This window comes from Amblyomma mixtum, chromosome 2 (genome assembly GCF_055824585.1).
Source record: "Amblyomma mixtum isolate Tamu chromosome 2, ASM5582458v1, whole genome shotgun sequence".
NCBI lineage: Eukaryota > Metazoa > Arthropoda > Arachnida > Ixodida > Ixodidae > Amblyomma > Amblyomma mixtum.
This window is the reverse complement of record NC_143013.1, coordinates 184,926,430-184,938,566: the sequence shown is the minus strand read 5'-3', so window position 1 is coordinate 184,938,566 and position 12,137 is coordinate 184,926,430. Positions and strand designations below refer to the sequence as shown.

General features: G+C 47.8%; 1 protein-coding gene across 2 annotated transcripts in view; it reads right to left on the bottom strand.

Annotated features, from left to right (window-relative positions):
- The window catches only part of LOC149361808 (uncharacterized), a 35,163-nt gene extending 24,738 nt beyond the window's left edge, over positions 1-10,425 (bottom strand). The window contains exons 1-3 of one of the 2 annotated variants that reach the window (XM_089569593.1): positions 10,366-10,425; positions 6,374-6,538; positions 4,164-4,414 (exon numbers count right to left, since the gene is read on the bottom strand). In XM_089569593.1, coding sequence (XP_089425719.1) covers positions 4,164-4,414; positions 6,374-6,538; positions 10,366-10,375 — 426 coding nt within the window. In that variant the 5' untranslated portion in view covers positions 10,376-10,425. Of the gene's footprint in view, positions 1-4,163; positions 4,415-6,373; positions 6,563-10,365 lie in introns of those variants that run through there. The other variant, XM_089569594.1, reaches the window with a different exon arrangement.
- Positions 10,426-12,137: the final 1,712 nt, after the last annotated feature.

The following is a 12,137-nucleotide window of genomic DNA, read 5'->3' as shown; positions in this document are numbered from 1 at the left end:
GTCCGTATTTTTGGCGAGGCCGATGGGACTGGGCGACGCGCGGAGGCTTTATAGGCGAGCGCGCGGAAGCTTTCCATAAGGCAATGAAGGCGGAGTTATATGTGTCATCCACCGTCTGTTTGCTTACGCCGCCTAGGATGACGCCATGAAAAGTTCCGCCGCCAATGCTGCTGCTGCTGCCTTGTCGCACACAGTATGCTCACCTCTATCCATCTAGAAACACGGCTATCGTGGTGAACAGTAAGAAGTAAATAAAGTAAATAAATAAATAAAGCAAATTAATGAAGCGCATAAAATTAAATAGAACATAATTTCACTTCAATAAATACCGCGTTTCAGAAAAAAAAGCACTTGTCGTGGCTATGGGGTTGCGCACTCACTTCCCTCAAGAGTTTCCTGGGTTCGAATCCGGCGAGTGGAGATTTTTCTGGAATTCCTTTTTTTAGAATTGTGTGATGAAGAAGGGCCACACACCCGTTGCTAAAATCGCTCACCGCGGCCAGTAATTCTAACGCATTAAAAAAGCATTCCGAAATGCAGGAACTGAACGGCTGCGTTTCGAGATCAAAAACGCTACGCTAAGCTATATATTGCGCCTCAGAGCCTTTCAGAATGAGTGTTTTAATTGCGCTCTTATTCATTCCCGTAACATTTTTTCTATTTTTTGCTCAGTGACGCTGCTTGACAGTAGGCAGTGAGACTGTGCCGTTGGGTGAATGGAATCAGGCCACACTACGTACACTGCAACACCCTGCAACATGCAGTTATTGCTGTAATGCTCTAGTCACGGCGCCTATATCTTAACTCTTTCGCTACCGCGGAAAAATGCCCGATTTGGAGTGTACTGAAAGAAAAATTTTTTTCACAAGAACTATTACACCCCGCACATATTGCAATGCATGAAATTGTAGCTTATTAGTTGCACTTCTGAATGAAACAAACAGAAGAGTTGTGTGTGCAAAAGTAAATGAACATTTATTTGTGAAATTTGCTAAAAACACAAAAAAAGTATATAGCAAAAACAAAAATTACCGGCTGCACTAAGCCCGAGCTTGATTAGAGGAAAACTGGAATATACAAACTGTTTCACATGTTTATAGCTGTCATTATTCACAGTTTCAGCTACGAGAAAAATTTACTGCACTTTCCATGGCTTGTCAAGTCAGGGGTCATGACTGTGGTTTCACTGTGAAGAGCAATAAGGGGTGGAGATGTGAAGCAGAGGTAGACTGACAAGTGCTTCACATAAGGTTTTATCTTTGTTCCTGCCTTGTTCTCTGATAGCCGAGCTTGCAGTTTGTTCTTTTTTTTTCATTCTTTTTGGTTGGTGTTGAATGGATTCTATCAGAGGATTGGGGGCGTGGACTTCTTTTCCCTCATCATACCCGAAGATTTCTTGAATGAGCTGCTCCCTGAAAGCCAGCTGATAAAATTTGGCATTTTAGGCAAGCTCTAAAACATCAGGATGGATGAAATATGTTTTATCGATGTGATTCAAAAGACAGGACACTTTCCAAGTGTTGCCAATAGAAGCTGCCGCCACTGAATCATCCGGGTCCGTTACGTGCAAAAAAAAAACAACAAATGCGAAAAACCAATTTTGAAAAATGATTTTTGATGGCAGAGGGCCAGAATAGATTATTCTGGCATTTCAGTAGAGATACAGTCGTGGCAGGTCAACAATTTCAATGTAAATGATGATTCCAATGAACATCAGAATTTCCAACAGATTCACCTCTTCCCATGAGCCGTCACGCCGAATTTGCTGAAAATCTTCATCCATGCATGCTTATTAGTGTTTCCGCACACGGTCTTCATCATTTCCGCCGTAAAGAGCATCAAAAAAAAGTCGAGAAGTCGAGCGAATCTCCGAGCGCCGCTCCGCAGCGATGTGCCGATATGGACACCTAGCTGTCGTCTTGGTTGAAAAACGCGACGCGACCTTGAGCATTTGGCAAACTGTCTTCGCTACACATTGTCAAGACCCTGAAGCACAAAAATAAACCACTGTCATCAATTACAAACCGTATGCACCGCAGAAAACACACAGCGAACGAAAACAGAACTTGCATGCAAGTACGCACTGTCGTTCCAGGCTCCCGAGGCAAAGTCTCGCTGTCGAAACCGAAATCGATGTTTGTACATTGTTGCCCGACTAATAACCGCTGCTTTTGTAGCAAAAAACGAAACCGAAACCGGCCGACGTGCTCGGTGTCAGCTTTCGCTTTCGAGGAGCGCGCGGCGACGCGGACGCCATTTTCTCCGGCTGACGCTGCTGCGGCCGTTCAAAGTTTTATTTTTCACGGCGCCCCCTCATGTCAAAACACTCAAACCAAGACTGCAATTGAAAGAGCAGTTGTTGAGCTTGCTAACTAGATGGCGGAGCACGTCCACGACGCTCCAAAATTAGCTTTTTTGCGCGGGCGATTTGCATCGATCATATGCGAACGACGGCCTATGGCGCGGTAGCGAAAGAGTTAAGTAACCTCCCAATCTCCGCCCTCCACCTAAAGTATATGGCGCCAACTCTGGTGTTCAAGATACCCCTCTTTGCATTTCAGCTTACTACTTCAGCACACCGCCTTTTGTCTGTTCTTCGGATCACATGTCCGCTGAAGTACAGCCTTTGTCAAAAGTTTAGAGCCCAGGGGGTTTGCTTCAAAGCACTATTGTGGCGCTCCTGTAGGACTCATGGAAGTCGTACGCATCGGAGGGAGCAGGACCAAAAATCTTCTTACCTTCAGGGGATTTGGGACGCTGAGGACGCATTACGAGCAAAGCAGTGTGGCCCAGAAGCAAACCCCCTGGGCTCTAAACTTTTGACAAAGGCTGTACAGTCGAGGACGAACGTCTCTGGACCGCGTGCTGCGTAAACGAAGTCGGCAGCTCTATTATTAGCCGCATACTGGAGACCGCACTTGTGGAAGTGAAAGAACAGGATCTTGGCTTTAATCTCTACAAGTGCGTTCTCCAGCCGGCGGTCAATAATAGAGCCATCGGCTTCGTTTACGGAGTGCGCGGTCCAGATACTTTTTCCCGCGACTCTACATTGCCTGCTCTTAGCTTCCATGAGCGGATTATCAACTCAAGTGTATTCTCGGATTCAAGCTGCTCTCTGTCATTTTAAGAATTAATGCCACCGTTTGTCTTTCCATCGGTGCTGCGTGTTCCTCAGGCACGCATTGTCACTGTGTTTTAGGGCGCCACAGCCAAATACATTAGTGGCGATGGTACAAAACTGGTACCGAGAATGATAAGCGGTAAAAAGCATCGCTTGTTGTCGAATAGACGCATTCGTTCGGGCTTGTGTGCCTCGAGATTCATGGGAAGCAGCGCCAAGGTTTTATGGCGAATCCGCAGAACGCCTGCAATCTGCTGAACGCACAGGCTTCGAGCGACACATGCACTGTGCGCGGGACGCCCGCATGATGCTCCACCAAACCTTAACACAAAAACAAGGCCAAAACAATGTGCTCAGGCTGTTACACACAGCTATTTGATTTGTGCGTTTCTGTAATTGAAAACCGCGCTTATTTTAATTCGACATTTGAAACATTTTTGTCTTCCTGGAGTAAAGGGACGTTGCTTTAAGGTCAGGGACCGCTTTTCCCGATCCCGTTCATTAAAATACCATCGACTTTTTTTTTGTTCCTGCCTGTACTACACATACATGAGGTTGAGTACATGGTGTACCACAATTTAGAATGGGGGCTTTCAGCCGTAGGTGTAGAAAAGAGAGCTCTTCTTGGGAGATACTTGCTGGCTTCACTCTTCACGGAAGCTTACAGCGACGACGACCGCAGACAGGAAATGAAGCATACAAATACGCTCCATGCATAGATTAAATACTGGCCCGAATGACTTCAGAAAGCATACCCTATCGCACAGAACCTGTTCTGCGCCAACAGCGTCCACTTTGTCTCTGTAGATTTCCTAATATTATCTCCCTGGACCTTGGTTGATTTTCGTCATATCCGTCTGGAGAAGGTCATACCGTATATTACGTTTAAAACTACGGTTATGTAGCTATGCAATTGCCCTAGCCTTTTACTGTAGTTTTGCCGAAGTCGTCAAACGTGTTCTCCCGTTTGATAGAGCTGAAAAATTGTGACGCCAAGTGCAGCAGCAGAGTGGCGTTCGCACACGCACAAACACGCACGTACGGACACTATGGCTGCGTAGTAGGAAGCGTTCGCCTCGTCCTTGCTGGTGGGTGTCCACAGGTCGAGGTCGACGCCGATGTAGCCCCGCTGCAGCAGCCAGCGGCCAACGTTGCGAGCCAGCCGACCAGCGTGGCCGCTCAGCACGGCGCGCCGCGACAGTGAGGCCAGGTATCCGGGCTCCATGGTCACCGACACCATGGGCCGCACGTTGGGCGCACTCAGCTGCGCCACGGCTTGGATGGCCCGCTCGTCTGCGGGGGGAGGTCAGTGGTTAGAGGGCGGTCGACAACTGTTGCCGCATCTCCTTTGGAAGGTATCGATTTGGTTTCTCTTTTTTACAGTTGTACTCCAATTTGCTTCTTACACCTTTCCCTTTGACTAAATAGCCTGCTTAGGAGAGCAAGCTGCCGGGTTGGTAGTGCATGTTGTGAAGAAGGCAGCGCAAAAGCGCAAAGAATTCCGCGCTTTTTCTTCTTTTTCTACGGGCATGCTCGCTATTCCCTTCTTATATGCTTTAAGCAAACAAGGGAAGGGGTAGAGGGGCTCGTTATAAGTATGAGAGAAGCCAACAGCCACAGAAGCCAAGGGACACAGGGGTTTTTTAATTTAATTTATTTATTTTGTGCTGTTGTTCGATTTAGAATATTACTGATTTGTTATCGCTTAAAGCAAATTGATTAGAAAAGCAGAAGAAAAAACAACCACATGCTGCCGGTGGGATCCGAACCCACGACCTCCGAATTACGCGTCCGGTGTTCTAGCGCTGAGCTACAGCGACGGCTGTCAACTCTTCTGCTTTCGTGGGTATTTGTGTTTACAAATAACCTAACCTTGAGAGTGTTCATCAGCGCCACCTCACGTTCTTAAGCGGCGGACGTAGCACGTCCTGAGTTACCGCTGATGTGAAGTAGAACGTCATCGAACGGCGAGAGTGAAGCTGTGTGAGAACCCTCTTATGCTTCCTATGAATAAATAGTTGGTAGTAGCGCTCGTGAAAGTCTTATGTGTCCTCTCTTCTGTCCCGCGTCCGTTATTGTGATGCCGTCTTCACAACATAAATCGCGTGCGTAATGCATCGCTGAGCACGAAAAATTATTGGTTTGGTTATTGGGGTTTAGCGTCCCAAAGTGACTCAGGCTATGAGGTACGCCGTAGTGAAGGGCTCCGGAAATTTCGACCACCTAGGGTTCTTTAACGTGCACCGACATCGCACAGTACACGGGCCTCTAGAATTTCGCCTCCACCGAAATTCGACCGCCGCGGCCGGGATCGAACCCGTGTCTTTCAGGTGAGCAGCTGAGCGCCGTAACCACTCAGCCACCGCGGCGGGTACGAAAAATTATTGGAAGCGCTCCAGACATAGGCAGAAAAATGGCTGCTGCGTACCGGTCACAAAAAAAGAAAGAGCTTCACTCTAATGAACCGCAAGTTAGGGACGTCGAAAGAGTTGAAAGTGAAAATAGCTGAACAGAGCTGATGTCGCTGCGTCAGGAGGAGCGTGAAGCTATCCGTGACAGGAATGCGATGTGATCACTGACACAAAATGTTCAAAAAAATCTTCGTACTTTCTATTTAACTATAAGAAGATAGGCAGCGACAAGCACAAGTTCTGACTTTCTTAATCTAACTTCAACGTTTTCAGTTCTTTGAGGAAGAAGCCTTGGCTTTGAATAGCAGGGTGTTCATGCAATAAATGCTGGACGGGGCACTTAAAGCTCCGCCTTATGGGTATGACGTGGAGTCGGTCATACTCGACTTTCATAGATGCGCGGGAGTCCTTATACCATTACCGGCGCAGCGGTGGAGCAGCGCTTAAGCGGTGCGTCATTGCACTGCGATAGGAGGTACAGCCACCAATAGGGCTTGTGGGACACAGGTTTATCTTCCCTAACAACCTCCCGGGACCAGTCATTAACAGCCACCTGTCACGGTGGTCAGTTTTTTCACAATCCGGTGGGCAGGTTGTGAGGCAACCTAGGTGGCCAACCTAGGTTGCATCTTTTAGGAGTGTTTCGCTCACAACGCCAACGACGACGCCGATGCCTGGTTTTGTGGAGAACGTTAAAGCTATCGCGTTAAAACGGCCCTAAATTGAAAACAGCACCGCTCGTTCGTACTCTTGTCTCTGTGGTCCCACCCTTGCGCTACTTGATTTCACGCCTATGGGAACCGCCTGTAGCTCTTGTGAAGTACAGGGGACAGGCACCGACCCTTCTGAGGCAGCCCGGCGTCCACGAGTTTGAGCGTGTAGACGTCGACGACGAGGCTCCGGTAGACGACGTGGGTGCAGGCCTCCGGCAAGGCGCCTATGTCCCGGTCGGGGCCCACGTAGCAGACCACGCTGCGCGCAGGCCGCTCCAGCTGCTCTTCGACGACTGGGAGAAGAGAGTGCGGTCATGGTGACAGAGGCTGTGCGGTTTTACAGAAAAAAAAAATTAGCAAGAACTTAATGGCTTGAGTCTGCTCCATGATGTTCTCCTGGCTTCACTCTTGTACAAAGAAGGTAATTTGAGGATTAGTTTGCTCATATTCACTTTGCTCTTATACTTTTGGCTAATTCCAAACAGCTGTATTACCTCTGCTTAGCTGCCCCCGCCCCCTTTTTTTTCCCCTGTCATTTTTCACACTTTCATTCTCTCGCACTTTGTACCACTCCTGCCATGACTACCAAAAGACAGTCGGCAGTCTTGAAATAAAATAAATAAATAAATTATGGCAACACGCGCACAGGTGTCATTGACAGGTATTAAGTTGCGCCGCAAGTTAAAGATATTTTCACTTGTGACAGTGAACGAAAATTCACTTAACGCGTCAGGGAAGCTCTAGTACATGCTATACTACGAGAAGCTGTAGGTATATTGGCACATGGCTCATTGACATTCCGCCTCGTCACATGAATCACTTAATACTGTAACAAAGTCACGGGGCACAATAGAATTTGAGTTAGTCACTGGCTTGGTTCGCATACGAAGTCTGCTGTTACGCTGTAAGCGCTTTAGCTGAGCTGATGAAGGTGCACCTCGCGATCGCATTGATTCAATTAGCTTTTTACTTGGCATTGCTTGTCTCATTTCGCTGAAATAAGAAAGAAGTGAGGAGTCATTCCTTTGACTCTTGAAAGTGTGGGACACAAGAAGACGAACAGAGCAGAACGAACGGACGAAGGTGCTGGTTTTTTTCGGTAGTTTTTCACTGCGCACTGTCAAGGTGCCAATAGACTAAATAAGCCGGCTTACAATACTGCTGCTTTTCACTTCCCTAACATTGCCTCTGTCTGTATCGGGTCGTTCCTTTCAGCAGCCCCTGGCGTACGCTACGTGTTGCGCCTTAGGCTTTGCGTTTCTGGGGCGGGCTTATAGCGCCTTATAGCGTAGCTTACAATAACGCGCACCGCAACGTATGCGTTGATGTACTTACATCGACCTGAAAATATAGGAGAAAAAAAGAGAAGTGAGTAAGCCGCACCGATCAAGCATACATAAACGGCACAGTCAGACTACAAGACATGGCACTAGTGCTTGCGACAACAACCTTTACATGCTCTACAGGCGAGCTTGCCCCTGAGAGACACGCGGGAGAATTGAGAACCAATTCCGCGTCCCTCGCTTGTTCGCGTTGTAAATGAGCGGCCCGGTTTACAGCGCACAACAAGGAGGGAAGGGGAAGGACGAGCGAGACAACGCGCTGCCGGTTCGAAGAGGCTTGGACACCGTGCCCTGCACTCAGCGAACACGGGAGCGCATTGACTCGCAGTGATGGCAGCCGTGACACAGTTGGCAGATGGAGCCAGTGAAGAGACTTGGGAGAAGAAAAAATAAAGGAAAAGCGTATTTAACGTTCACTGTGCGCTAAAAATTTCTCGTGTTGTTTTCAACTGGGGGAGTAGTGTTTTAGCAGTTTTAATGAAGATAATTTGTGTTTTCAATATACTTCGTTAAAATCTTCCCTGCGCGTAAAAGACGATGACGATCGCGCCAGTTCCGTCTGCCGTGCCATTCAGCCCGAGGACATCATCATCATCATCGTCACTGACCTCATTTTTTTCATGTGGTTACGAAGTGCTCCTTTGTCTATGGCAGTTTTTTAACCTGTTGTTTTTTGGCAAATGCGCCCAATTTAGCCAGCGAAAAATTATGACCAAATGTATCATGTGGCATCGATCTTGGAGAAATCTTTTTGCACAATTTTTTTTCTTTTTGTGCTCGTTTCACGCCCCCTTTGGCCACGCGTCGAGCTCTGCTGTCACATCTGGTGGGCGCTTTTTTTTCGCTCGTATGCACCTGCAGTGGCTGACCGATTCCAAAAATAAAGCTGAAATTATTGCTGCCCTCATGAAATGGCACATGCCCACAACGAGGATTGGCGATGACTAGGCGATGACTACCTGTTTTGTAAATTGCAGCGGCAAACGGGATATCAAAATTTTGAGCAACTCAGTTTCAGTGACAAAGGTGGTTGATGGTGGTAAAGGGGCTATCAAACTTACATTTGTAAAAGATAATGAAAAAAAAAAAATCAGATATAGGAATAGCAGAGAATACAGAAATCAATGAATAAAAGGGGCATAACGAAAGCCTATGATGAAAGCTTCAATCGTCGTTTGTTACTGCGCGCTGTTTAGTGATTTTCCATGCGGGAATCCAGAGTTCATTCAGTTAAACCCTAAACTCTCTCTTTAAGGACTTTTCCTCTGAAGCAGCTTGAAAATATCCTGATTTAGTGACAAGTGGTACAATTTCACTGGTTAAAGGTCCCTGAAACTGCGTAAAATTTTTTCTTCACCAAATTTTACGCCTCAGATATCTTGAAAAAGACAGAATTCCTCGAGTGCAGCCCCACTGTCACTGCTATGCAAGTACTTGGTTTAATGACCACACTCAATCTATTTCGGCTTAAATCCTGATTGCCGCTACGTTGTAGCCACAAGACAAGAAGATAATCAAATCAAATTAAGAGAAAATAAGTCCTTTCTGCGTATATGTAAGGGTAGAGATTTGGGGTTACATAAAAAAAGGCGAGCAAACATTACCCAGAAATTACAGTAGTTCAGAAATGATCTCACTGGTGGGCCAATTTATGCTTGTTTTGCGGCTGGTTCGTTATTGCTGTCAGGTGCGGGCGGCGTGAATGGCGGTGTCGTCGATGAGAACCGTACCAAATGATACGATGATAAAGAAGACAAATGTATTAGCTTACTGACCAGCTTCCGTTAAAGTAAACGTGACAGCAGCAATCTGAATCCTCTTGGCTTGAGCAGAAGTCCGGTCGGTAAACTCTAATCAAAATATATTTCCCCAGTCTGCTTGTTCCGACAACGCACGTGCAAAATTTTGCTGGCGTATGTCCAACAGCTCCTTCTTTATGACCTTCCTTCATGCTGCATGCGTGGTACGGATATGTATGCCTTCAAAAACAACCAACGTATGACATACGCGGAAAAATATACATTAAACCAAATTTATATATAATATTGTAAGGAATCGCGAGAAAGGTAGATATTATTGTCTATTTTCAAACGCCGTTTGCTTGCAGCGCCTCAGCAGCTAAAGAATTGTTAAAAATGTGATACCCGGGTCCAGTGGGACTTTAGGAGCGGAAGTGTTGCGTTCCTTAAAAATAGCGGTACGGTCAGATCTCAATCATAATGTATTCAGGATCTCATGAGGACACGAAACAAAAATAATTAAAAAAAGGCTTTGGGCAAGTGCTGCTTTTGAGGGGAACATCATGTGCCTCGAAGGAGAAGCTTCCAAAAACTATTCGGCAAACTGCAAACAATTTTGAACAGTTGGAAATCGTAAACGGCAGTAATGTTCCCGGTGGACACAGTCAAATATAGCAGCGCAAAAAATTCCGTACCGAGGCTTTCAATAAAAAACAATGCACAGGCGATCATACGATGTTATTTGACAAACGTATGGCTCGTAATTTGCTTCTGCCGTGAGCTTCTGGAGGGTGTAGGTGGGTGGAAGCTGCGAAAAGAGCACGCGACATTCAACCGCTGTGGTGTACGCGCGCTAGTGGGCAAGTCTCTTTCTGGCAGCGCGGTTTCGGTCATGTGCTACCCCAGGATTCCTTGCGCTACAGTGGTCCCGAGAATAGAATTTACGGAATTATAATACTGAGATGGATACTACTTACTGCGGGCTAAAAGTCTCTCAGTAAATAAGGAGACCAACAGTAAAATGAAAAGCGCGCTCACCTTCCTCCATGGCACCTGACGAAGGCAAGCGCACAGCTCTGGTTATACATTTGGATGACGTCGTTGTCTTCGCCTCGAACATTGAGGAGCCCCTAAAAAGGCTTCGAACGGTACTAGACGCAATCAAGTCGTTCGGGCTATCCTTGAAAGCAGAGAAGTGCCACTTTGCCTATGAAGAGCTGCTTTTTCTAGGCCACATTGTTATAGAGGAGGGAGTACGCCCAGACCCGCAGAAAACAGCGGCTATCACAGTGTTTCCGCCACCGGCCGATGAGAAAGCTGTGCGCAGATTTCTCGGACTGTGCGCGTATTACCGACGATTTGTCAAGAACTTTTCGCGCATCGCCGAGCGACTGACCCAGCTGACAAAGGCAGACGTGCCATTTAAATGGGAAGCTCCGCAAGTGGAAGCCTTCAAGGAACTTCAGCGTCGTTTACAGTCCCCGCGGATCCTCGCCCACTTTGATGAAAACGCCGAGACTGAAATTCATACTGATGCAAGTAGTGTGGGCCTAGGCGCTGTCCTCGTTCAGAAAACTGACGGAGGGGAGGAGGTCATCGCGTACGCTAGCCGTTCCCTGTCCAAAGCCGAAGCTAATTATTCGACAACTGAGAAGGAGCGCCTTGCCATCATCTGGGCTACGTCGAAATTCCGCCCCTATCTGTACGGACGACCGTTAAAGGTGGTCAGCGATCACCACGCACTGTGCTGGCTCGCCAGTTTGAAGGACCCCTCCGGCCGCCAAACTCGATGGAGCCTGCGGCTCCAGGAGTTTGACGTCACCGTCGTTTACAAGTCCGGACGCAAGCACTCTGACGCCAACTGCCTATCACGAGCCCCTGTAGATGCACCACCGCCGGACGACGATGAGGACGCGTTCCTGGAACCCGTCGGCTCCAGCTCTTTTGTACAACAGGAACGCGCGGACCCCACATAAAATGCCTCATCGAATACTTGGAATTCAAGGTTTCTTCACCCCCCGCCTCGTTCAAGGGAGGATTGTCTTCGTTCTGTTTACAGAACGATGTCCTCGTGAAGAAGAATTTTGCAGCGAACAAGACAGCCTACCTCTTTGTTGTACCTGTAAGTCTGCGCGGAGAAGTTCTTCAGGCCTCACACGACGAGCCGACAGCTGGACGTCTCGAGTTTTCTCGCACCCTCCGCCGCATTCAAGACAAGTATTACTGGCCCCGAATGTCTGCCGATGTCGCACATTATGTGAATACCTGCCGAGATTGTCAGCGACGAAAGACCCCTCCAACCCGATCAGCAAGATTTCTGAACCCCATTGTACCCCCCTCAAGGCCCTTTCAGCAGATCGGCATGGACTTGCTTGGCCCTTTCCCGAAATCAACGTCTGGAAATAAGTGGATCATTATAGTGACCGACTACCTGACCCGCTACGCCGAGGCAAAAGCCCTACCGAACGTAACAGCAGCAGAAGTCGCCAAATTTTTCGTGGAGAACATTCTTCTGCGAGACGGCGCCCCCGATGTGCTCATCACTGACAGAGGAACAGCATTCCCGGCTCAGCTGACGCAAGCCATCCTCCATTACAGCCAAACCAGCCACCGGAGAACAACTGTTTACCACCCGCAGACCAGCGGACTGACCGAGCGTCACAACAAAACCATCGCCGATATGCTCGCCATGTATGTCGATACCGGACACAAGACCTGGGACGTCATCCTGCCTTACGTAGTCTTCACCTACAACACCGCAGTGCAGGAGACCACCCAGATGGCGCCTTTTAGGCTCGTCCACGGCAGAG